Raw genomic sequence first — 27,772 nt, forward strand, 5'->3', positions numbered from 1 at the left:
AATACTGAATACAGCTAAAGCATTAGCCTTTGTTAAGGAAACCTTTTGCAAGACAGAAACATGTATGTACACAGAAATGCCCCTGGCATCAGTAAATCTATATTTCTTTGTGCTACTGTTATGTTTCTGTATATTGAAATGAATGTCAGCATTTCAGCTGGAAACAGGTTTTACGGTGTCCTGAAATACTTCAGTTGTTTAAAATGGGAATCTGAGAGCTATAGTAACAACTATTGTACTGTTATAATAAAGTAAGTTATACCTTCAGTGGGGAAATCACATAGAAGCAGCAGAGTGCTGCAATGTTGATAATCTAAGCTGTGGAATTGCTTCAAGTGGCAAAAAATGCAGAGAATATACACTGATTGTTGATATCATGTGTATTGTGAAGGTATTAAATAGCACTACCTCCACAGAAGACAGGAAGACATTAGTTGTCTAACGAGGAGGATCACTAAATCAGAGTTTAAGCTTTCCTTTAATAACAAAAAGAGGTCATGTATTCATGATATGTTAGAGGTGGTGTTAGACTAGAACTTGCAAAACATTATTGTTGTTTGCGTTTCTGCCACTGATATGCTGTATTTCCTCATTACTGGCCTGCTTCCTCCACCTTTCTAAACCTGATCTTCCCTTTTCTTTTTTTTTCTGTTTGATTTTTAAGTTCTTGAATACTTGTTTGTGTTCTGGCATATAATTTTCCTTGGGACTGCTAAATTCTGTCATAGAATTTTCTCTGGTATATTGCCTTGTGGTAATCCAGATATTGGAACCTAGCTGGCATGTAACACAAAGGGTTACATGGCGTTACTAGTGTTATGACCAGAAATCAGTGCTTTTCATGTAGTAACCTGTGTAAAAATGTTTTGGTGCTTATGCTATCCTTTGTTTTTGTATCTTGTCAAGATTCTTTGCTTTGACAATTAGAACTGTATACAATCTATGTAAATGAGTCCAGATCAAATGGAAATCGGAATATACTATTCCTGCATTGGGGAAACTTTTAAGAAGCAGTACAAATTTCAGGCAGGCTTTTAATAACTAAAGGATCTACAGAAATTTTTTTTTTTCTTCTGTATGAGATATATCTGTTATCTTTCACATGAGAATCGTATACAGAATTAACTTCTTATAACAATGAATTTTTTGGGATATAAAACAAGGCTGGCATTATAAGGATATAAGGAGTAGTCATCTGGACCAGAATAATTTGTCTTAAACCAAAGAGCTATATTCTCATATCCCCTACAGCTCCCCCCCACGCCATGCATTGATACAAGAGATGGAAATACTGGAAGTCCAACAGCTGAGGGAACATCAAACTTTTTCTGCTTGAAGGAGATATGATCACCTCCCTCTCTCCCCTTTAAACATCCATTTTAACTTAGGTGGTTGGCGTTCATACCCATTTTCATTTCTCATGCAGCCTCCTAAAGTCGTAAACTTCTTCATGGATTATGATTAATATTAAAGCCACCAACAACTTGATATACATTATGGGTTACTCCAGTGGCATGCTCTTCAATACACTTTGAATAGAAGTACAAAAAATTTACTTAAGCTAAAAAGTTTTTTCTACAGTAACTATATGAAAGTAGAGAAGCAGGAAGGGTAAATGTAATTTAGAAGAATTCAGACATACTATGCTGAATGTTCGAGGTCCGTATCTAACTTGCTAAATTTTAAAAATATGCAAAAAGGGAAATGTCTTCATTTGTAATACATTTTTCAAACCTGTTACAGACCATTGTTCCAAGTAAGTACGTTAAAATGGTATCTCTCTTTTTCAGACAAGAGCAGGTCAGTGTTCTGTATCAGAACATACACATAGCAGAACCAAGATTAATCCAGCCATACGAACATGTCATTAAGAACTTCATCCGAGAGATCAAACTTCAAAGCACAGAGATGGAAACTTTGGCCATCGCGGTAAAAAGGTATAGTGAGTTGTGTTTTTAGTTCAGATATGCAGTTACTTTTTTCTCTATCACACTTTGTTGGGTTAAACTACTGGGAGTTAATATCAAAATATGTCATGCGTAGTGTTTCCATAAACTGAGTTTAAAGGTTAGTTTATATGCACACACATGCGCATAAGCACATATAGCAGCTTGCAAATGATTCCCTGTTCATATTTTGGATAAGTCCTGGACCAAATTTTTGCAGGCTCTGTTCTTATGTTTAATGTCTTAAAACATTTTGACTCCTCTTCTTTGGCTGTAACTTTGAGTTTTAGCATACACGCCCACTATACTTTTATTTTAGAAAACATATTTTTGCTTCTTCAGCTTCAAGGGGTGTATTTACCTATTGTAACTACTCGGCATTTGTAATCTCACATCATTACTGCCAAAACCAAACAGATTAGCTCAGGACAGAGATCTTGTATGTGTGGGTGATGCAAGTTGCTGTAATTATCCTTTTGAAGTCTCTTCATAGGATAACCAGAGGGACCTTTTATCTCTGTAACTTAAATTTCAAAATGCAGATGTGATGTGTTCCATACTAATCATCAGCTGTCAGCTATTATTTAAAATCTAATTTGCTTGTATCTTCAAATTAATTCGTGATTTTGGTTCACAACCATATCAGCTTCAAGGTCTGGGCAATGTTAAACTGTTCCCCTGTCTGTCTGTCTAATTTGTTTCAGCTGAGGTAGGCAGATGTGTTTCACAAGTCAGAGGGCAATTCCTAAGAGAGTATTTACTTTTAAATTTTAGAGCTCAGGATAAAGCGGCAGTTCAGCTCAGTGAGCTGGAGGAAGAGATGGAACAACGGATACAGGCTGCAGAGCATAAAGTTAAAAAGGAAGTGAGTATTTTGTATGTACAGAATTTCATAATTACCAAACTCTCAGTGGTCTTAAGCAGGACTGATGGCCAGGTGTGTTTTTGATCCGGATGGGCTGACTGAAAGCTTCCGAAGGCAGGGCCTGGATGAAAAGAAGCTATCCATGAGATTGAAAACATGTTCTCTTAATGCTTTCCCAAAGAGGAATGGCTGCTCAGTTGTAATAAACCATGAAAAAAAAATCTTTCTCTTTTGTGAGAATATGCTGGCCTAGAGGAATTTATTTCTTGAGACCAGTATTGGAAACAGATTGGAGTAAATGACCTTTCACCATAAAAGAATGGAATCTAGTTCTCCTAGTAGATGAATTTATGTAGAAATTAATGCTTAGATCATTTGTTCCTAATTTGTATATCTGCCTGGAGCCGTGATCTTTCTTTTCTCCATTCTCATCCTGCAACTATATTTTAGAGAGTTATAGACACAAGAGAGGGTAATTGTGATGACAGCGTGTGAGGGCCTGGACCTCCCAAAGTTGATGGGAAATTTGTGCTCAAGTTTTAGCTGTTGTTTCAACCAGCTTGCAGTCTTGATAGAAAAGTACAAGAATCCTCTTCCCCTTACCCACTGAAAGATATATTAGAGCCACATGTGGCTGTGTAATTCTAAGCAGAAAGTAGTGCAGTAAAACCACCCTACCTGTGTTGTCTGCTTCATGTTGAACTGTTACTAAGTTCACATAAGATAAACCTAACTTTATAATGTGCATAAGAATAACAGTTTGTGAAAGTGTTCTAATGTGGACCTAAGAAATGCATTAATTAAAACATATACTATGGGCATAATTATTGCTTTGTAGGACATACAATATACTATATATTTGTTATGTTTTTTTTCACCAAAGCATTTGCAGAATCAGAAGCAACAAAGTGCAGTCTGCAAACTTGCTGATTTTAAATAGTTCACGGTAATTGATCTGTGAAGGTAAACTGTATTCTGATAGATATGCTTCAAACAACATCTTTTTCTAGGCAAGAGGAAACACTCCTGCCAAACCAGAAAAGTCAGTTGTTTTCCTAGAAACAAAATATAATGACATAAAAATGTTAAAGATATCACCCCAGCAAAAAAAGCAGTTCATAATATGTCTAACTAATGATAATGCAACTCTTAGTAGAGACAAACTTTCCATTTCCAGAGAGACTAAGCATTTACGTTTAGAAAACAAATAAATTTGCTCTGGAAAATTTCTGTTTTGCAAAAAGTGGTAAATCACTGAAAAAAGCCCTGAAGACTTTTTCACTACTGTAAAAAGATGACTGGGATGTGTGTATTCGCTCACTCTGAGAACATACACAGTTATGTACTAACATTATTTAAAACCACATCTGCTATGTATTATCCACATCTCGTCTGTGTTTCTCATTCTAAAAAGTCCTCAAATTGTCACCGAGTTGCATGGATTGTGATTTCACTGTTCACACCTAGCTATAGATATGAAAGATGGGCTGTAACTTGTTTCACACAGCACTCTCTTAATTTTCACTCCTAAATGTTCCCTTTAGCTCATAGCTCCACATACTCCGCCTCCTAAACCGCCCTGAGAGTAAATGTAAGATATTTACTTTGTGGGATTGTACTAAGGCATTAATCTTAATGCCTGTACTCAAGGCTATTGTTTGTCAGAGTGATCTCACTCATGCCACCGTGACACCTGCCTCTGCATGATAGTATCTGCAGGTTGAGCCTATCCTATATTTTGTTTCTTCAAGGGAAGCAAATAGTTACCAAACAATACTTAGGAGTCCTATATAGGTGCCAACAGTAAGAGAGTCCAGCTTAAGCTGATTACGTTGATTATCATTTTAACACACGGATGTCAGCATCACCTACCGGTAAGCACTGAATTCTGAGCAAAGTCCATGTCTGTCTTCTCCGTGTGAAAACTCAACCTGTCTCATTGGCACCACGTATCACTGCTGCATTCTGGTTTCTTGTGTTGTGAAACTGTGCACTGAAGTCCCTGGGGAGTGACTGAAGTGAGTTAAACACATGCTCATCTATAGCACACGGAACATACCATTCTTCTCATTGGGCTTGATGTTACTTCCTTTCAAAACCTCTCTGCTTTGATTAAAATAAAACTCAGAACAGTGTACTTGGTTTGATATTCAGACCAAGTACCATATGAAACTAAAGATGCTGTCATCAGCATACCTTTTACTGAACATGGGCCTGTAACATTCCAACACTTCCAAGTGAAAAAATTTAAAAGAAAAACAGAAATAAATAAGTGGCACAGTAATGCTATTACTAGCATATTGTATGCCGATCCATAGAAGGCTGGTTTGAAAAAAAGGATGTAATGCCCTGATTTGTGTGCAGGTGTGTATGTATACATCTATATATGCAATACACACTTAAATTTATGTACAAGTAAAATTTGAACACTTCTCTTTAAGTGTTGGGTTTTTTTTAAGCACAGGAGACTATGACATGAATAACAAACACTGAATTGACCCATATCTTTGCTTCCACCTTACTATTTTATTTCTATGAATATTTTATAAGTGGACTGCAATTACAGAATCAGAATCTGTGGATCTTAAGGAAGGGGCAGGTTGATGTAACGGAAAGACAAAATTACACACATTAATCTAAGGGGAAAGTGTGTGGTTTCCAAACTGATGAATGCATTTTTTAATAAACGTTTGAAACCTGTCTCAACTTTTAATGAGATTAAAAATATTGCAGGAGAAGCGAAAAGCTGAAGAAGCACTAAATGAGCTGAAGCGCCAGTATGATACTGAAGTTGGGGATCTTCAGGTGACAATAAAAAAACTTAAAAAGGTAAGTGAGTTGAAGTCATGGTGAGAGTTTTTAAAGTGTTTTAAGAGTTGCTGACCTTATGAAGTGCCTTCCCCAAGATGGGTAATCATTATTGTAGCTTTTTAATTTAATGTGTATTAGTAAATGGCAACTGCAAATATTTTTTTAGGTTGTGTTGTCATTCTGTGCTGTTCTATTCATTCTGTGTAGTTTACTGAAATACTTAGGAAAGGGACCAACTGCTAGCCAAATTCTGTTGCTGAATAATTTTCTAGGTCCATCAAGTTGTTAACTCTGCCGTTACCTACTCTTGTATTTTATACATTAGAAATAGTCTAATATATTGCCGCTAAGTATTTGTATTTTATAGATTTAGATGAAATTGGCAACCCAAATATAGTAATTTAGAGTAATATAGTGCCTTTTAGCAGCTAGTGCATTTCTCTCAAATGTTAATGTTAGAGGTGGGTTTAAGCTGTAGTTTTAAACTGAAATTACTGGTGGAACTAGTTATTACTAGTCTGAACCTAACTCCAACCTGATCTTTTCATTTGATACCCAAGCATAAGGTAAACTGAAATCTCAGATATGAATATTAGTTTGGGTTATTTTGTAATTTGGGTTTAATTTTGTCATTAGTTTTTGCTGTAAGTTTTACCAGAATTATAGCGACCAATGAGGATATATTTTTGTTTCTTCATATTGAATTGCACTTAAAAGAGCATTGATAGAAATGGAAATTTCTCACAAGAACCATGACAGCTTGTAGTACAAATACTACAGAGCAGAGATAGTATGTAATTTTTTTTTTTTAATGTTAGTGGGGATACACCTGTTTATACCTTCTCAATAGCTGGCTTCTGTGTCACTAGTTATGCATATTCAACACCTATGGAGTGCAAAATGCTCATTAAACATTTTTTAAGTATTGATTTAAAAAGTTGTATAGAAAGCCAGTGATTTTTGGAGTAATGCTGCCTACTCACACAGTTGGAAAACTCTGGGTTTTAAAAACTTTAATAGCTGTAAAATGTCTTATGGGTTATTTAACATGATTTCCATTGTTTTTTGTGTACTTTGAATCAGAACAGTCAGTAACATACATTAATTGTGCATTTTTTTATCCTTCTAGCTGGAGGAGCAATCCAAAAATGTACATCACAGGGAAGATGTGTTTGAACTGAAAAAAAGAATACATGATATGTTGCTGGTAAGAGATGATTATCATTAACATATTAATTTAGCCTCAGTTTTAGTCTCTGCAATACAGATTTTTATTTATTTATTTATTTATTTACATTTAGTACTGGTAAGCTATGAAATAAACTCTTAAAGTTGTTGATACGTGTATGAGTATCTTTAACTTGGAAAAAAACCTGTTCTGTATAAATGCATACACATTCTGGGTATAATGTTTAGAAATGGCTTGAGATGATGTAGTCCCCTTTTTGTGTGACTGAAATGGAAAAATAAAAATTAAGTGGTTCTTGCATGCTAATTTACTGACTTCTCTGTTGATTTAGAGTTCTTTCATTTTCTTTCCCCCTCTATGCTCAGATTTTCTAGTGTTTCATTTTTATTTAATTTTGATGGTTTTTATTTTACCATTATAATATGTCAACATTTTATGCAGGTCACTATGACAGCTAACATCTAATATCTTCCTTTTTTTAAGGAAAATCAGAAACTTAAGAAAGATCTTTTAGAAGCACAGACAAATATAGCTTTTCTACAGAGTGAATTAGATAGCTTGAAAAGCGAGTATGCAGATCAGACTTTGAACACTGAGAGGTAAGGTACTTCTACATGATAATAGTTTCACCAGGGGAAAAAATCTGTTGTCTGATGTAGTTATTATGTATGCAGTTGGTAACTGTTATTTTCTAAATTTGCCATAGATGAGAGAGGTACACATTGGGCACCATACAAAGTATGTCATGACTACTGTTCACTTCTCTTGTCAGGTTTCTGAAAGAGCAAGTTCTGGATATGATGCGAACCCTCATAATCTTGCAAGAAAGCCCATTGATTTTACTGGGACTTCAGTTAGGAGTAAAAGTTATAGCATCAGGCAATTTTTTCCTCCATGACTTGCAGTCAGATGAATATCAGTATGAATATTAGGGAGAATAGTTTTGGAAGCCTCCCACATCAGTCTCAACCAGTTTTTTTCTAAAGTGAATGAAAGCTGCTTCTAGATATTCATTTAAAGGAGCGTAAATGACAGTTTCATTATATGGTTATCTTCAGATAACACAAATGATATTTCAAGGGGAAAGGAGGCAGTCCATATGGTTATTTTGTAGATCTTTTATTTTTCATTCACAGTCCTTGTTGAGATATAATGGCAGAGATCAATGAAGTTACCAAGTGATTTTACTTCGCATAAAACTGCTTTTAATGTATTTCAGCAGAAAAGTATACATAGAAAAACTGTATTCAGAAATAGTTTGAAATGGTATCTTTTCCCCACCATATATTTATCACCTCTTATAAATGTTGACTGTTGAGTTTTGTCCTCTGCCAAAAGCAATATTATAAAAATAAAAGAGGATATCCTGTAAAGTATAACTTCTTGGGTTTTTTTTGCAGAGACCTAGAAATGATCCGAGAGTATACTGAAGACAGAGATAATCTGGAAAGACAAATTGAAATACTTCAGTAAGTTGTTGGTAATTCAGGTTTTTATTAACATACTTTGTCCCAACATATTCAGAGGTAAATGTTTCTGTATGCAAAAGGCCGGGCTGAGATTTAGGAAAAAATACTGAAATGGCCTCAATTCTCATAGAAGGTACTGTGCTCAAGTCTCATAGAAGGTACTGTGCTGCTAACTCTACTGTGTTACCGAGCCACTAACTCTTCATTGGTTTTTCTTTTTTTTCTTAGCCGCACTGACTTTCATTTCTTTATGATAAGCTGAACGAGATTTGAGTCTGTCCACACTATTGTAAAAATTATTTCTTGGCTCTTTTTTTTACTGACTTCGCTTCTCCAGTAACTCCCTGTCTTCTCGTTATGTGGGAAGTACTAAGTGTGTGCAGTATTATACAAGGGGCACACAGATTTTTGGTTTTGAGGAGGGTCACAATGAATAGGTTTTTTATATCTTTAGTTAATTTCTTTATCCTGAACATATTCTTTCTTTCAAGCAGCTGAATCGCATCTGTCCTTAGAGTCATCTCAGCAATACTTAAAGGGTAGCCACTTTGTATTTCAGAAATGGCTGTACCAGTTTACTACCCAGTAGCTGGTTTTTTGCAGCCATTCCTACAGTGTCTTTTTTCCCCTCAGCTGACCACAGACCATGCTACAAAAGTGAAACAAGGTTTCCTAGGCTGCTATTGGAGGCTACAATTCACACTGCTTTTTTCACATACAATCATTTGTTTGAGTATACGACAACACATTTCTAGTTCCACATTACTTTTTAGTGTTTATCTAAAGAAAAACAAACGGTTGTTTTGGTATTTTGTTTTGTTTTGATGTTTTCAGTTTTTCTTTGTGATAAGTTACATAATTTTTAATGTTTTCTTTACTCTACTCCTGCAAGTTAAACTATGTTTCCTTGTTAGATCAGCTAATAGAAAGCTACATGACAGCAATGATGGTTTAAGAAGTGCACTTGAAAACAGTTTCAGCAAGTACAACAGATCATTGGTATGTATTTATAATTTTGTTATGTTGTACTAGAAGAATTAACATGCCAAATGCAAATTTGTTTGTACTTCAGTGGGTACTCAGAAAATTGAGTTTTATTCAGTGGACTCACTCTGAGAATATACTTGTGTAGCTGAATTTTATTAGATTTTCTTATGTTTTGTGAAATAATGGAGTTCTGTTAGAGCACAACTACTTTCTGAGGTGCTTTGGAAAGTAGTTATTTTTTTAATATGCAAAGGCCAAATGTATCTGATGAGGTGAATAAATCAGCAGTTTCTTTTGCACTAAAGGGAATATGTTTGTATTGTGTATATGGGAGTGCCCTACCACTGAAAACACACTTTTTCAGAAAACTGCTTTCTTTTAGTAGCAAGGTCTTAACGTAATTTGAACTTTTGTCCAGGCAAGTCACTGTGAAAATGAATAGCAGGCACTGCTGATAATAGGGACCTCAGTCAGACCCTTTTGGGCCATCACAACTGTATGGGGATCTGTGGTAACAGATGTAACCTGGCACCCTCCAGACCAGAGAAAGGAAGGCTTGAAAGTTACAAAAAATCTACTCTGCATTGCCATTTTGCAATATTGGGAAACCTGTTAAACTCCAAAACTAATGATCGGGCAAGCCCTTACATCATCAGGAAAGCAACTAACTGTTTTAGAATGATGGGGCCAGAATAATGGGCCCACAGAGACAATACTGGCCAGGAAGGAGGGAAACAGTGGTCATTGCCTGTTTCCAGCATACCCTACCAATGAATGCGAGTGCCTTTCGCTGACACAGGCTACCAGAGATTTACTGCAGATGCAACAAGAGATACCATTTCCTTCTGCCATGCCCTGAAACATAAGGGAGGCAGATTACAGAGAAGACAGAGGAAACTGTTCCCAGTGAATAAACGTGTAGAGGGACAGAAGAATGTATGAAATACTCTGTCATGTGCTATTGGTTCAGATCTCTCCTTCTCTCCACTATCTCACTCAAGAACCAGGAGGAATCTCTACTGAAGCTAGCTCAGCCAGTGACATTTCCCTTTTCACTTTAGTATCAACATACCGTTTTTCTAAATATTATTTTTCAAAGTTTAGCATTTCAAAGCCTCCAGGTGTTGTCAATTAAATCATCCTCTTGGAATTTCCGTTGTCTTTTGTGGTTGAGTGTGGCTAGCAGGTTCAGTATTAAGGCAACACTGGAGCCTAAATGCTATATGTAATGGGCCTTTTGACATCCAGTCCTATATAAAACATGATTTATAATTTTCATAATTAAAAATAGGTAGTTAATTATATATGAAAATACACAGTAGTAATTTTGATGATGCACACTTTTTTCATGACAAATCTAGATGCTTACACTGTGTTCATCAAACTTATTATGCATTTGCTATGTATCTGTCACAGCGGTTAGCAAACACCTCACCAGGAAGTACCATTTCTAGAAGCAGTCCTAAATTTAATGGTGGACAGTCTCCTCTAAACCCACGGTATGACAGGTAAGCCAGGTTTGCTTTTATTAAGTTTAAAAAGACTAGGGCATCACACTTGTCTTAGACAAGCAAATATTGTTAAATAACAGAGATAATAGTTCTGTCTGATGCAGAAGGAATGTGTGACCATAGCATATGATCCAAAGTATACTGAAGTCAACAGGAATCTTTTCAATGACTTCAGAAAGCTCAGGAAAACTCTTTTCAGTGCAAATCATGAACTTATTGAGAGTTCAGACAGCCTCTTGTTTGGTTTTGGACTGTTTTGATTCTAGTTTGATTCTCAGTCTCCTCTCCTTGTCTCCAAGAAACTATAAAAATCTACTGAGGACCTCTGTTAGCTAGCTTACTTGGTACTTAGGAAATAAAACATTTTTGGTCATAGCTTCAGCTTGTATGTCTGGTTTTCCCATGTAATAATTATTACAAAGGCCTAATTCTTCAAAAGCATAAACGTCCTCGTCTCACACTGACATATAAGACTAGTGAATGCACTTGGATATTAATGGGGTAAGACCCACAGAGAACAGTAAATTATCTAAATGCAAATATCAGATGGTCAGAGCTACTTTGGTTTTATACTTACTGGATGCAGGTCATCGATCAGAGCTTCCTCAGATCATTGCAGAGACTCTCACTGAAGTCACTGGGCATTGGATCCAACCTCAAGTGCTGTAGATCATGCTATGTTTTCACACTTTTTTTTTTTAAAACAGCTGGAACTGCCAGCAAAAATGTGTGTCCTTACTCAATTGATAGATTGTTTTGTCTTACTTTTCTTTCAGTGGTACTTCAAACTCTAGAGAGATGTCTGAGTTCTTAGTAGTCCGTGTTTTGCATTTTGCCAGAGAGATTAATATCTTTGGTAGGGATTATGTTGGCTTCTGCTGCACACTAATAGTATCCCCATTCATTCAATAGTGTTACTCTTATTCTGCTGTCTCCATGTGAGATGTGTTTGCTGGCTGTAACATTTTGCTTGTCACAAACTGATTCTTTCTGCTGAATACAGATAAAACCAATTCCCCTCTGTTGGACCCTCTGCAAATTTTGAGAGGCATCCACTACTAAGTTGCATATTACATTGGGTAATTTTCTGAAGGGAAAACTAAAACCTCTCTGGAGGCTTATATGATGTCCTTCTCCATGAATATTTATTACTACCTGCCACATGGTGCAATCCTTGCATTCCCACAAAAGTGAGAAATGCAGGCTACTTTAGAAGAAAGTTTATGTGGTAGGAATAAAACTTACTCTTAACAGGTGTCACTTAGTAGTATTGAAAGACAGAAAGAGATGAATGTCCTAAAACCTGTTCCTTTTCAGTACTTTGTCTCCTGACATCAGGTCAGCATTAAGAGATACTGATTTGCATTTTAACATGTTTTAAGCAATTTGCATTAGTAGGTATACTTTTTCTTTTTTTTAGCTGTATCATACATCTTGGTCTCACTTGCTTTAAGCACATACAAAATCCCCAACATTGAATTCATGCTTCAGTGAGGTTGAAAATTGACTACTAAAGACCTTTATTTCAGGGAATGCCTGACAAGCTTAACTTTGTTATAGCATGCACCCTTCCTCTGTATTTCAGTGGTTTGGTATAGGCTAGTAGGTGCATGAATACAAATGGCACGGATGCTGTGATATCCCACAGCACAGATCACGCTCATTCATGTGATTATTCATTAACCTGAAAGGATGTAAATTAGATGGTTCTGGATGTTGTTGCATGGGACAGTGACGCCTCGCTCATCCCTATTTGGCCACTTGCAGGGGGGAATTATATTGGACTCAGTAACAGCTTCATAATTTGGTGATTCTCCCCAGTGTACTCTTCTGTGGTGTGTCATTGCACTGGGAGGTCCCAGCCCCTCTGGTAGCAAACTATCTTTACAAGGATTGATGCTGACCTTGTCTGTTCCAGCAGTTTAGTGCTTCACATCCATTCCCAACAGGACAGAGCCAAACTGGTTCTCTCTTCTCCACTGTGACTTGGAGACCTTTTCTACCTCACTTTAATTTGTGCCTGTCCCTGTCTTGCTGCAGGAGCAGAACAATGACTGTAGACATAGTAAACTTTTTTAAAAGATTGATTATTTTAAGATTCACTCTATTAATCTTTCTTTTCTGTAGTTTCATTCACATAAATAAAAACTGAATTGTTTTTCCTGTAAGCCATACTGTCATTGCTGCATCCATTTAAGTATTTTTATATTACAGCATCCAGAATGAAAAAAAAAAAAAGCCTTTAAAGGAAGGGCGAGGGGAAAGAAAGGACTTTCATGTAAAACCTTAAGTTTTGTGTAGCCTACCAGACTGTAAGAAAACACGTTTCAGTGACTTCTTCCACCATTACTGATCTCCTGAACTCGGTTACCCCCTTTTCTGTATTTATAGCTGTTACTTATTGGCCTGTATGCCTCTGTGAGCAAATGCATTCATTTAAATCAGGTCCTTTTATGTGTCTTAGAATAGGCCAAAATTAGCTAAACCATCAGCTATCATTTTCTGCCTTTGATGTCTTCATAGTATGTAATTTTCTGAATCTTTTTTAAACAATTATTTTTTCTGTGTATGAATAAATAGACATTCTTACTGAGACTCAGGAAGTCGTCTTCAGTAACATAGATTATATAATTTAATCTGAGCATCCTAAGAGATAAGATTGAAAAAGAAATTATTTAGAAAGGCAAAATAGGCGTTGACATATGTCTTAAACTTTATAGTTAGCATTTCTAAGTATTGACTATTCCAGAATGACTCAGGTTTTGTTGGGAAAACCAATTGTGGAATAATTTCTCCCCCCCCCCGCTTCCAATATTTTTTTTTTTGATCGTCTCGTCTCATTCTTCTTGTGTGGATGAAGATTATGATTCTTTAGCCCTTTGTGATCCTATGCAAAGGATAAACTGCGAAGTTGACAGCTTGCCTGAGAGCTGTTTTGACAGTGGTTTGTCTACCCTGAGAGATTCAAATGAGTATGATTCAGAAGTGGAATACAGGCATCAAAGGACTTTTCAAAGGTCACAGTGTATGCAAGAAAGCTTTGGTGGTGATGCTTCTGATACAGATGTAAGTGCCAGACTTCCTCCTTCTCTGAGAAACACCTTTGGTTGGAGACAAAATTAGTTTCCTGTTTTTAAAATGAAATGGATCTTCGCCCATAGGCCAGTTATTATTTGGCTTATATGCATGTAAATAAGATCAGTGACAATTTTTTGGAGAATGCATAAATAGTTACTCCTCTTTAAAATAAAATGTTTGTTTTGACATTTTTGATAGATTTTTGAGGTAGTAACTTTGTTTTTGAAGTACATGTGGTTTTTTAAGGTTGTTAAACAGCATGCAGACAGAAGCCCATTTTCTAATGATTAAAAAGCAGATACTAGAGAAGTAAAATAGGTTTCTGTTCACTTGCTCTTACTATGCTGTGGCAGTGAATGAAAAAATCACATATATGAGAAAAAGAATACTGTTAGTGCATACATTGACTTACACAGTAAGTCTCAGGGAATTTAGAAATGTAGGAAGGTGTTATTGTGTCCATTTTATTGTTAGTAAAAGGGAGAGCTTTACTGATGACTACATAGCAAGACTAGTATCAAGCACAGCAGAACACAGGGTTTTTTGTAAAGCAGATCCTTTACTGTGCATTTAGTAGAGCCTCTGCAGTTGAAAATCCTATGAATAGTGCTGATTACAGCTGTGCTGTATTTAATTTAGCTTGAGTAGTAACAGCATAGAGGGTAACGTCTTGTAGGAAAATTCTTAATTTTTGTAAAATAAGCTTTGAAATAAAGTATTTATTTATTGTAATTATTTTTTTAAGCTGAAATTTTCCATATGGAAATTAATTTGCTCTATCTGGAAACTGTACTGAAAGGATGTATGCCAAACAGCAAACACATTTAAGGACCAAATGTAGGCTATAGTAAACAGCAAATGTGAGTAAGAACAGAATAATCACAGTATTTCAACTAGAACTGCACAGCTCTATTTGGTCATTTATCTCTGTTTAATCCAAACTGTTAAATGTTTTAAGCACTCTTAGCTGTGCCTTTCCAAAAAAGCATACTTTTTTCACCAGACCTAACACACTAGCTTGTACTTTCAGGTTCCAGAGATCAGGGATGAAGAAGCGTACAGTCCTGATAACAGCAGCTCAGTATTAGACTGGAAGCCCTCACGACCAGTAAGTCGAAGCAGCTCAATTGCTTCAACAAGGAAATACATATCCGCTCTCACCCCTCAGGTAACCAGTTCTTTAGCAAAAAAAGAAGTGTTTGATATAGAGAATACTTTTTATGAGAGTTGAAATAGAGGAGTTCTTTCTATTTTCAGTCAGATGCAACTGAATGTACTCCGAAATACCCCAGTTCAGAGAAGGCTTACAAGATTGTTCTTGCTGGAGACGCAGCAGTGGGAAAATCCAGTTTCCTTACGAGACTTTGCAAGAATGAGTTTCGAGGCAATACCAGTGCAACCCTGGGTATAGTTGTTGTTCTTCTTAAAATGCTAAAGTGAATTTCATTGCTGTTCTGCAGAAGTGGGTGAAAAGATTACCCTCTGTGATTGCTTGCCAGGGTTTCCTGAATATACACATGCAGTTTCTTAGGCTGTGAGATCTCATTGAGTACTAAAGCTTAGAAGTGCCTAACTGCTGTTTGGAGTGGATAATAGGGTACTGCTCTAATTTATTTTCTCTTTGCAAAGCACAAAGCCTGTTCCTGAACAACACAAAGCACCAGAAAAGGGAGTTTCAGTGTAATGAACTTAGAATGTGTGTATGATCCTTTTTGCATTTCTCATTGCTTTCTTGTCTTCTCAGCTCTTTCCTCTGTCCTTAGTACTTCATACTATCCTTTGATGTTTTTCATACTATTATTTGTCTCCATTTCTTCAAAGTGTTATTGAAGCTTTGGTTTAAGTGCAGCTGGAGGGATTTCTGACTGACCTGTATATTATTATAGCTGTCAGCTAACAAACTTGCCTTACTGATTCCAAAGACTGAATTTTTGTCTTCCAATCAAATCACAGTTATATATTTGTTTTATTGCCCCTGAGTCAGGATTTTTGTTCTAATTTATCTTTTTCCTCCTTGGCATTTGAAATAAAGTCTGTTTTATAAAACATTTTCTCTTCCATAAAACTGTTTAGCAAAATAAAGCAGAGGGAGATCTTGTTTGCTGGTCATAATGCCAAATTTGTATCAATGCTTCTGGGAAAATGTGTGGGTAAAAATATTTCTTTAAATGTTTCTCTAAAGAAAAATTAAATACGTTCAGGGAATTATTGCAGTTCAAGGCTATGTGAACGACTGAAATCTGATAATCTATTAAAGGAGATGAATTTTGAAGTAACTGTTGTATATGACACATAAGTTTTCATTTTCTGTGGGCTTTTTAAGGTTATTGATGTTTTTTATTAGACCATACACATTATCCTTTTCAGGTGTGGATTTTCAAATGAAAAGACTAATTGTTGATGGAGAACCAAATTTTGAAGACTGTTGTATATGGCACATAAGTTTTCATTTTCTGTGGGCTTTTTAAGGTTATTGATGTTTTTTATTAGACCATACACATTATCCTTTTCAGGTGTGGATTTTCAAATGAAAAGACTAATTGTTGATGGAGAACCAACAGTGCTACAACTGTGGGACACAGCTGGGCAGGAGAGGTTAGTGATTCTCTCTGCACTTATGTAATTTCAGTTGTTTTGTTTCTAAAAGACGTTTGCCTTTTTTCATGTAGGTGAAAAAAATTCCACTAAATATTATATGGCCCTATAGTAAGTCAGTATGGCCATATGTAAATGTGTATAAACAGATGTGATTTTGCTCTGCTGAGACCCCAAGACAGGTGGAGTATTTATTTGTTAGCTTTGGTGATGTCTGAGGTACTCTTTTCTCTCTGCAGAGAGAAATAGTTGAGGTTTACCACAGCATTAATCATTTAAATCAGTATGGCCCTCTCTTGCAATACAAAAAGATGGAGTAGATGTACATTGTTCCTTCCATTTTTAGTCTTTAGCTTTCTTTGTCGTTACAGATCTGTATTTCTGAGCAGGCTTTGTCTCAGAGGTTCCCTTTCCTTCACCCTCCTCTCCTCTTCTTTCCTTGAAAGTCCCAATCCTGATTTACATTGTATTTAGTGTATGAAAACTTCTTCCCAAAGACTTTAAAAAGACTTATGGCGAATTTGTACAGATTGCTGAATGTATATCCAAGGTTCTTCAAATTATTGTGTAGAGTTTCCTCAAAATCCTATGACATCCTTACTTGAGAGCCATTACAGCTTTTGGGGCTTGTTAAGAGGTTAATCTAACACCTTGGAAGTCAGTTTAATCTGTTCATTGACCAAGACTTGTATTGGGCTGTATGTGTTTACTTTTGCCTGAATGAGTGATTATGTGAAGTAGGTAGCCAGAGGCCCAATCATTCTCCTCCCACATAATCAATTTATGAAGAATATTTTAATATATAATGTAAATACCTAGTTGCTGTACTTGATTGTTAAGTAGATTGTGTTATGTTAATGGCAAAGATGACTGTAACTGATGAATTCGTTCCTGGAATAAGTTTATTGGTTTCATATTTTTTCAAATGTGGCAGAGTAACCCACTCAATTTATGTAGTCATAGGTAAGTGAAAAAGCCTTGCCACCTAATCAAAAGTCCAGTGCAAAGCAGATTATTTGTAATAGATACACTGTAGATTGTTTTGATAAACAAATGTTGATTGCTGTTTAGGAGAGAATCCTGTGGATCCTTACAGAGCATTTGTAGACCTGCATCAGGAGTTTTCAAGAACTACTTATGAAAGAAGCTATTAGAAAACTCATCTCATAATGTGGAGAGAATCTTACTCAGTAGTGCAATAAAATAATGCTGTGTTCTTAATGATGTTAAATTGAATTCTTTTTTGATAATGTGGCCTTATGCAAATCTTTTTTTTCTGAAAGATTCCGAAGTATTGCTAAATCGTACTTCAGAAGAGCAGATGGTGTCTTACTGCTATATGACGTAACGTGTGAAAAAAGCTTTCTCAATGTGCGAGAATGGGTGGATATGATCGAGGTAAGACCCTTAAGTATATACAACTTACAAACTATGCTTCACTGCATTGTTAACCTTATTATTTATAAAATTTGAATATCTGTATATTGGAATTAGCCAGACTGCAGTCTCTCAGAGAAGTAAAAGCTACATCGAAGTCCTAAAGGTATACTGATGTATTTAGTTAGTGTTAAAACTGATATATCTTTTTGTATAAAAGGGTATTGTGTAATCACACTCTTCCCATTCACTTCCTTTTGAAATGAACATGAGACCCCATTTCAGATACCCTCTTGTGGATGGCTTGAGTATTCCTTGGAGTCTTCGCATTTTAAACCAATATGTTAGATTCTGTAAATTAGCTATAGCTCAAGTGAAATTTTCAGTATTTCTTTCTACTATTACTTCTTGTTTCTTTATTTGAATACAAATTTGCATTTAATGAAAAGGGATTTTCTCTTGTACCAGAGGTGTTTAATAGGAGGGAAAGTGATAAGCCAAATCTTTAATTCATCTTCTGAAAGCCATTTCTTTTAACCATGGTATAGGAGTTGGTCACTTTTCCCATAGGAATTTTGTTATATAGCATTTGGATACAGTAACCATTTCCATTAGATTAACTTAACACATGAAATTCCTTGTTGGGAAACAGGGCTTATGGGAATGGAAGCACATCTTTGTAGGCTGATGTTTAAGCTGGCTGCTTAAATATCGACTAGCTCATGAAAAGTTCTCAGCATGACTTTAGTAATTTGTCATTTTTTGTGATAGTGCGCAAGACTTTTTTTTGTGGGAAGGCAATCAGTATGACATGATGATGCTAGTTACTTTTTTGTATTCTGAGTGTTCTAGCAATAAGGAAATAACATCCTCTTTACAGGATGCAACTCATGAGAATATTCCAATTATGATGGTGGGAAACAAAGCAGATCTCCGTCAAGCTGTTACAGAACAAGGGCAAAAATGTGTGCCTACAAACTATGGAGAAAAGCTGGCTATGGTAAGGTCCAAGTCTACCTCTTAATTAAATAGTCTTAAGAACTTTAGTCTGAAAACCATGTGAGAAACTAGTAAACAGAAGTCATTTTCTGGTCATTTGTTCAAATCTAGTAATTAGGATTCACGGATACTTTTCATGAAAACGATCCTATTTTGATGCTGTTTGCTGGGCTAAATCACATCTCAGTGTCCACTGACCTGAACTTCATTATTGGCTGGGATAGTCTTCTCAGTCTTTATGGTGAAAAAGTGGATGGGCTAGGAGACTGAGTTTTTCTGCTGCCAAAGAGAAATTGCCAGTGCAAATATGAAGCACACTAGTGAGCATATGAGGCTTTTCACCTGGCTTGTGTCAGTCCAGCTTTTGAGTGGAATACTTTCGTCTTCAAGAGACTATCTTGTATTCCTGCCATGTCTGCAGAAAGAAAAAAGGAACTTTCTGCTATAAACAGAAGTGTGGACAAGTTTTCTGAATGTGTTTATATAGGGGATAGGGACTGCACATATCCCATATTTTGCAGAAAAAAAATGTAGAATCTTTAGAGTCTTGAGTTGCTGAGTGCTTGCACAATTGCTTGATTATACTGGGGCAGATATCATGTCTGTTACTTATGGAATGATATTTCTGGTTAACCTAGAATACCAGATGCTGTAGTTTATGAGTAGCTAACAAGCTGGATTCAGTTACCTGTCCTAGCAACTCTCCTCCTATTTTGCAGTCTTGTGGACAAGAAGATTGAGTTTGGACATTAAGCCTATGATGTGTTTTTTATTCAGTTCATTAATTCAGACTATACTGAATATAAAAAAGATACAATTAAAAAGCAATTACTGTTTTTTTCACAGTACTAAAGTGTATATAGTGGAGAATGAAGAGTACCAGAAGAAATCCTGTTCATTTAAATGTGTGTCATCTTTCTTTGTGTTATTGAGTAAACCATTTGTAATTGAATATACATATTCACATGGGAACCATTTCAGATTAGTTGGCTTAACATTTTATTTTTACTCACAGACTTATAATGCTCTATTCTGTGAAACAAGTGCTAAAGACGGATCTAATATTGTAGAAGCAGTTCTTCATCTTGCTCGGTAAGTAGTCATGTTTCTATTTTTGAATAAACACATCTGAGTATATTTTAGAAAAAGGACATTAAATGTGAATATACAGTCAAAGACACACATGTACATTTAAAATTGTACCAACGTCAAATTCAACAAACAAAATTTAAAAAAGAATACCGTGTTAAATCTTTATAGACAAATGAAGACAGGATTTATTCTTAGTTTAATCAAGTAACATTTTTGCTTGCAAATGTTACAAAACTGTCTCAATAATTAATATTTAAATTAGAGCTCAGTTATGGAGCTCACAGTTTTAAAACCCATTTGGTGAATTAATTACATTTCTTAATAGTACATGGGTTTACTTTCTTAATTCTTTCTTAAATTAATTTCAAATGTGTATAATTCTATGTTTAATTAATTCTTAATTCTTTCACATATATTAATATATATTCAATTTTATGACTGACCATTGTAATCCCACATATTTTATTTGATGTACCTTTCTCTAAATTATTTAAAAGATAGAATTTCTGATTATATCAATTTAACAACCTGGTATTTCTGTGATAATGTGTGAGCCAAACATTACACTTCTACTACCTTTCCAAACCATTCTTGGTTACAATATAATTTTGAAGGGCTGACGGTGTGTAATGCATCCTCAGCCTCTGATTTTTCAGTTTAATACATGGAGCTCAAGGCCAGAATTACAAACCATATTCATGTGATTTTTGCAGCAGCCTGAGGCAATAATCAAACTTTTTGACATTTGGTCAGTATTTGGTTATTCATTGTTAAAATGCTACTGATTAACATGGCTTGAATACAAAACATTGGCTTTCTAGAGAGGATCATTGCTTCTTCACATGGGACTTTCAAGAGCACCTGTATTTCCAGGAAAATGCATCTGTCAGAGATGCAGCAAGAACGTAGGCATTTATTTGTCTGTCAGCATCAATGTGAAGTTAATTGCTGATTTGTTAAGTCATTCATTTCCAAGAACCTGGCCATGAATGCAGCAGTGGATTATGAAATTAGAGAACATACATAGCACAGTTGTATGACGTTAATCACATTTGGAAAATTATCTCAAGTGTTTAAACATAATAATTTTGTTTAACTGTTTCAAGGATAAAAAAAATGTTTTGGCAGTTGGAGCCTCTGTTCAGAATCTCAAAAAAAAAAAAAAAATTGGTATTTTTCTTTACAAGGTTCATTGATCCTCAGATGGTCTAGATGTTACCCAGAACCTTGGTCTGGAATGGTTGGCTGCAATTTCTTTACTCAAGTCTTAGTAATTTGTGTTCTTTGACAGAAGCATTTAATATTGAAATAAAAAGTTCTAAATGAACATTTAATTACCATTATGTTGAATAATACAGTATTCTGAGAGGAACTTAATGAATTTATTCTAGTAATATGAGGAGGACTTAAATTATTTTATACATATCTGTATATCAATCTGCATTTATAATAAAACATCCAGCAATGTGCATTTTTCCTCTGAGGGTAAATTTACACTTGAAATTGCAGTTATTTAGTTTTATACTTTCAACTGTGGACATATTCTGTTTCTATGGTAATATATTGAAGTAAACAAATTAAAGAAAAATTATCAAAAGAAAAGGAAAGGGAAAACAGAACATTGTGGAGTTATTACATATCAGAAATTATTATATTTCTATCACTAACTATGATTTGTATAGAAATATTGATATGATTGGAAACTTATGAGACATGTTGATTCTGTGAATGGTTAAAACCCATAGTTTTAACTATGCAATAGATAATGGTGAGCTCTGTAAGGTATACTGGAGAAATGGAACACTGAACATGAATAGAAATATATTGAGTGCATTTTTTTGTTTGTTTGGTTGTTTTTTTTACAGTGAAGTGCGAAAACGAAGTGATAATCAAGATGATACGAGGTCAGTAACCAGCCTGGCTGGGACACCTGTCAAAAAATCGGCACTCATGAAAAACTGTTGCAATGTTTAAGTGACAGATACGTTTCCTGACCTAAATAACTTGTATATTTAAAAAAAAAATTGAAGGATTTCAATAACATACTCTTTTTATTGTGAATTTATATGTTTGTGTATTTAGAAATTGCACATCATGTTAAAAATCCAGACTCTACTTTCTGGTCATTCATATTTATGCACTTGCTTTGCCCCATAGGCTCTCTTTTCACTTTTCTTAAGTAATATAAGTCAATGAAGTGAGCTCAGAATCAATGCTACAGTAGTCACTGCATACAATATTGTAATATATTTTATCTTCTTTACCTGTTTGTTTCTTTATGGGCTCAATATTTCTTACATACAGAACATGATAATATCATATATCACTCATAGGAAAAGAAAAAATTACAGCTTCAATTAATTTAATCTCTTTTTGCTCATGTTGGCTTATCTAGTTTTTTGAAGGCCTTAAGTTATATGTTGATGAAACATTTTCTGAGAAAACCCCAAACTATTAAAAGGTTGCCTAGATCCAGGTAAAACCCGAAGTTAAGGGCAGGAAGCAGAATGGTCTCTGTCGGGAGAAGACAGTGGCAGGTGCATGGAGTTCTGGTGTAATTTCGCAAAAGTTGGTGAGTTAGAATTTATGTAATTTTGTGAGTTGGGGTTTGATTCAGATACATCTGATCCTACACAGCTCAGAAGTGAAAGGAACATTAGCATGGACCATTACTGTTCAAAATTCCAGTGAGACTATAATACCTGTGATATGTAGGATTACTGAGATGAAGTAATGATCCAATACCTGCCTGTTTGTTTAGACTAGATCATTATTAGTATTACAGAGAGATATGGGTTGTAATTTTTTCCTTGTTTTTCAAATGTCTTCCATTCAGACACTAACTGAGGGATTGTAATAGTACAGAGGAGTCTGTTTTAATGGATATTCTTTATGCATTTTTGAAGTTTTAAACCTGCAGGTGAAAGAATTGCTGCGCATGCACAAGCATCTGTATAATCTGTTCATTGAAAGAAGTCCTGGAAATGAACAGCAACCACTTACCTTAATGAGAATTCCTTTGCCTGATTTTAGGAAAATTCTGAGAAACTCACCAGTGGGTGGTAGCTTTAGGTGTCAGCATTTCTAAAAACTGAGTTATTATTGCTTGTAATAGTTTCCAACAACCCTATAGTGTAGTAAAAATTGTAGGTATTTCTACAGTTAACAATCATGATCCAATTCTTCTTAGCTTTCACTAATTTTGATGGGAATGAGATAGGGCGTCTTCAGAGCCAGCAAACCATTTCAGTCTTTTCTGTGTATATTAATAAAACAGCTCCAGGCTGAAACCTAGCTCAGTAAATCAACCTTGGATAAAGTTTTATGGACTGATTGGAAACCCGTATGACTAGCAGCTGTTACTGCATTTTATCAGCACTATATTTGAACACAGTATAGCCTGTGCTGTGTTATCAATTTTATAAAATGTGGAGTTCTCAGAAACAGGATGGTTCATCATTTAAAGAAAAATACAGTTCTAAAGTAGGAAGAGCAGTGTTTTTAGGCATCCTTTCAAACCTCTAGATCAGAGCAGCTAATCCTCAAGTAACTATCTGAAAGCTTATTCTTAACAAGACAGAGAAATCTAATGACAGAAGGAATAAGACATTTTATTTCACTGTGTTGTACTTCAGCCCTAGAAGAGAAAACATGTTTGGTGTCCTTTTTGAAGTACTAAGAGACTCTTCACACACTACCTTATTCCACGCAGGAGACTTTAGGGTTGTAGCATCTTCCCACGCTGCAGTACAAGAGGCCTCACTGTAGTCCTGAGACTTATCTGGAGCAGGTCGCAGAGAATGAAGGAGATGCAAGTGTACCAGGAATATGCCTGGTCACATATGTATTGTTTGCTATTAACCTTGTATTATTTAAACAAGAAAATTACAGCTGTAATTAGCTTCTCTGAGGAGAAAACCATCCTTAACTGAGCACATTGATGAGGGCCTCTTCTGTGTTCTTTGTGTGTAAAAGCTTTTCTCTCTCTCTCCAAAGGAGTGAAATGGAAGTAGAATTAATGTGGGTTGTACTTGCAGATAGTTCTTCCTGCAGCACTAGGGAGGAGAGAAGGAGATGATCCAGCACTTTTTTTCTGAAGTGTAAGCTTACAACAGGTAGGCATTTGCATTTTATCAGGATGAGAAGGTCATGATTATAAGCTGTTACTTACATTCCAAAATATTGCTCCTTCAGTGTTATTAACTTCTGTTAACTTGTAGGTCTCAGACTGAGGCTCAGTGTTCTATATGAGTCTCCTGAACCACAGTGTTTCACCAGCTCTGTGGTCTTGGCCTGCAGTAAATGAGGTGAAAGATGTTTGCCTAAACCTTGTTGACACACCTGCATGAGCAAAACATTTTGGTTGGATAAAGAGAATCACGTAAAGTTGTTTGCAAGAAGGATTTCTGGAAGTGGTTTTGTCCAACCTCCCAAGCACCCAAGCAGAGATGGACTGTTGCCAGCCCTAGATCAGGTTAGCTGTGGGTTTGGCTAGCCAGGCTGTGAAAATCCCCAAAGACAGAGATTCCACCACCATTCTGGGCAACCTGTTCCTGTGCTTTGACTCCCCTTCTGGATAAAAATTTCTCTCCATGTCCAACCTCAGTTTCCCAAGTGGCTATGAATTTGTAGCTATTTCCCCTCATTATATCATCTCCTGCTACCTAGAAGAGTTTGGCTGTGATCTTGGTAACTCCCCTTTCAGTATCTGTAGGCTATTAGATCCCCCTTGGCCTTCTCTTCACCAGTATAATAACGTCGTGAGGTACCTCTTGCAAATGGGGGTTCCACATCCCAGAGTTAGCAGTGTGCATGCATGTGCAGTAATTGCTTTCATATCTAAGATTCTTATTGTACAGAGAGTGCCATGTGAATGTCCATGCCTGTAGAGAGCCTGGTTGAAGGATGTGAGTTCAGGGACTTGCCTTCACACCCATTTTTTTCTCTCTGCAGATTTGGGCCATTGATGTTTTGGGTACTTTTATTTTAATGACCAAAATCTCTCTTGTGTTATTTGGCCAAATTATATAAACTGAATCCCTTTTTTTAAGCTCTGTAATTTTTATGTGTCATGTAAAGCAACTTTAATTTGAAACAGTGTTGTTTTTTAAATAAGATTCAGTGTTGGAAACTGTTAACAAAGTTTTACCTTGGAGTAGTTTTCTGGTCAATGTCTAAAGTACTAAAAAAGCACTACCAAATGGGGATGTAGCTATAGCTCAGTTGGAACTGATTTTAGAAATCCTATGATGATCAGCTCCATCAAGTCTGAATATTCACATAATACCATGTAGAATTCATGTTAAAGCAAAAGAACTTGGAAAAAAATTATTAAATTTAGAAATTAAAGCATGTATTTATACATGGAAATAATGAATATATAAAGTTTTCTGTTGTTTTGCTTTGAAAGGTTACCTTGCCTTCTACCTGAAATGTAAAATGGCAAACATCAGCTTTATGCTCTGACATGGTTGCACTATTGTACTTCAAATGTTTTTATGGTTTTGTTTAGTACATAAGAACTATTCATTTAATCGCACAAAGTTATTTTTTTTAGTTAGTGGATGTGTTCCCTTAATACATGTATTTATTTGAAAAGGAAAGGCCTTTCATGTTTTTCCTCATGATCTGTAAATAAATTATTTTTATTCAGTTGACACAGAAGTATTATTTTATCCTGTATTGTTTTTGACCCTTTTTAATTGTTGCGTAGTACGCATTTCTGAGGCAATAATTTCTGTGAGATGCTCTGAAAATGTTTTAATCACGTAAGTTCTTGTAACCACTTTGTGCCTGTTTAGCATACATTAGTGGCTTAATAAGACAAGCTGCAGCTTCTTTTAATTGTTCTTAGAAGTACAGTTATGGCCTAACATGGTTTAAGTATTTTTCCGTGTAACTATTTTTGTATTGACTACAAAATCCTCTATTATTTTAGGAAAACTAAATTACAGTTTTAAATCTGTATAGCCTGTTAAAATGTATTCCAAGGAAAATACCTACGGCCACCCCTGCAAGTAGCATCATGTAGATGTGCACCCATGCAGATCCCCAATTAAGCTAATAGGCTCTGCGGTAGCGCAGGCAATCTGTTTTTTTTTTTTTCTTTTTTCCCCAATCCACTGCTGTAGAACAATGCTAGGTAACTTTTTAGGGAAAAATATTTCAGTGAAAGATCCCTAATTCATAAACCAAAGGGAGATATTTACTCATATATTCAAGGCACTTTATTATGTTACAAAGAAACCTACTTCCAAGATGTTTCTGACTGTGTTAGGTAATTAAAAAAATGGACCAATATCTTATGTGCAGTCCAAATGCCCTTTACCGCTACTCCTGCCAGATTTGATATAGCATGTAATGCTATCCCTCTGACCCTGTCCAGGCTACTTATGGATTGGAGAAGCTTTTTACAGCACCAGTTATTTTAGTATTTCTCTCCCACTGTATTACTATTAGACCTAAACCTTTCTTATTAGGACTGGTAACATCAATATTCATCATTATTCTTTTTTTTTTTCACCTATCTTGTTTTGTGAGAAAACTCTTCTTATTGTAAAAGAAAATTTGACTCAGATATGTGGAATGTAGGTTCAAATGTGTTACTCGGTTTGTAAAAAGAAGTCTTTTTTCTACAATTTCTGCTCTTTGAGTTATGGCTATAGATACCTGGGTTTATAGGAAATTAGTCATTAGGTGACTGAGTAACAAATAAACCCAAGCTGTGAAGGTTTCCCACTGAATATGAAGTGAAGTATTTAAAATAGAAGTGTATTTTCATACTAGTATGAGGAAAACAGTCAGTGCCAACTGCATGTGTCAACTTTTAATAAAAGTCTGTATATTATATAAATAAGGCTCTAAATTGTGAAAACTTTTGAAACTTCATACTGTTTACAAGTAAAACTGTGGTGTTCATGCAGTTTGTTCCTCCTCAAAACTACAGGTCACCGCATTCACTGTACATATATATGTTTAAAAAGAACTACACATTTTCTGTATTACAAATTGCTCTATAATAAAATATGCTTCAATAGCCATTTTTCTTCAGTGTATTTTCTTTTTGTCAGTGGCAATGAGCAGCAGTCCGGCGTAGCATCTGTGACCGGTCAGCTTAATGTCATTAGGGTACACCAATTTCTGTGGCCAACAGCATACAAGAGTGATGCAACCACTGGTATCTCTGGCTGCCTCCAACTTCTTAGCCTCAATGAACAGTCATCAACTTATATCTGAGCTGAGAGATGTCCCTCACTGTGAGTCCCAAATAAGTCTTGAAATTATGCTGCTGTGTCTGTTTACAGAGATACTTTAGCCACTCTGTCTCTAACCACTAATATGTGATATTGGTAAGGTAAGAAAGACAAGGAAAAAAATAGCCAAAAGTAATAAGCCTATTGCAAATATGCTTTATATAAGGCTCAAGACTTCAAACAGAAAATACTTAGGGGTCCAGATGTCAAAGAAAAAACTGCCCCAAAACCCAAGTTAAAAGCTCCTTCAAGTAAAACTGGCAACTTTAAATGTTATCATAGAATCACAGAATCATTTAAGTGGGAAAAGACCCTTAAGATCATTGAGTCCAACCGTACCCTAACACTACCAAGTCTACCACTAAACCATGTCCCTAAGCACCACGTCTACACGTGTTTTAAATACCTCCAAGGGTGGTGACTCAACCACTTCCCTGGGCAGCCTCTTCCAATGCTTGACAACGTGAAGAAATTTTTCCTAATATCCAATTTAAACCTCCCCTCTCCCCTCTTGAGGCCGTTTCCACTCGTCCTATCGCTTGTTAGGTGGGAGAAGAGACTGACACCCCCCTCGCTACAACCTCCTTTCAGGCGGTTGTA

General features: G+C 35.7%; 1 protein-coding gene across 1 annotated transcript; it reads left to right on the forward strand.

The window, feature by feature from the left end:
* The first annotated feature begins 1,888 nt into the window (after window positions 1–1,888).
* Window positions 1,889–21,893, forward strand: RASEF (RAS and EF-hand domain containing). The gene is made up of 16 exons (XM_019473654.1): window positions 1,889–1,937; window positions 2,721–2,811; window positions 5,545–5,640; window positions 6,752–6,829; window positions 7,295–7,410; window positions 8,212–8,280; window positions 9,195–9,279; window positions 10,684–10,776; window positions 13,611–13,844; window positions 14,887–15,024; window positions 15,114–15,261; window positions 16,370–16,451; window positions 17,735–17,849; window positions 18,709–18,828; window positions 19,843–19,919; window positions 21,785–21,893. The coding sequence occupies exons 1-16, from the start codon at window positions 1,909–1,911 to the stop codon at window positions 21,891–21,893; spliced, it is 1,680 nt and encodes a 559-aa protein (XP_019329199.1). The 5' UTR covers window positions 1,889–1,908.
* The last annotated feature ends 5,879 nt before the right edge of the window (window positions 21,894–27,772 follow it).

This window comes from Aptenodytes forsteri, unplaced genomic scaffold (genome assembly GCF_000699145.1).
Source record: "Aptenodytes forsteri isolate BGI_AS27 unplaced genomic scaffold, ASM69914v1 Scaffold151, whole genome shotgun sequence".
NCBI classification, from domain to species: Eukaryota; Metazoa; Chordata; class Aves; order Sphenisciformes; family Spheniscidae; genus Aptenodytes; species Aptenodytes forsteri.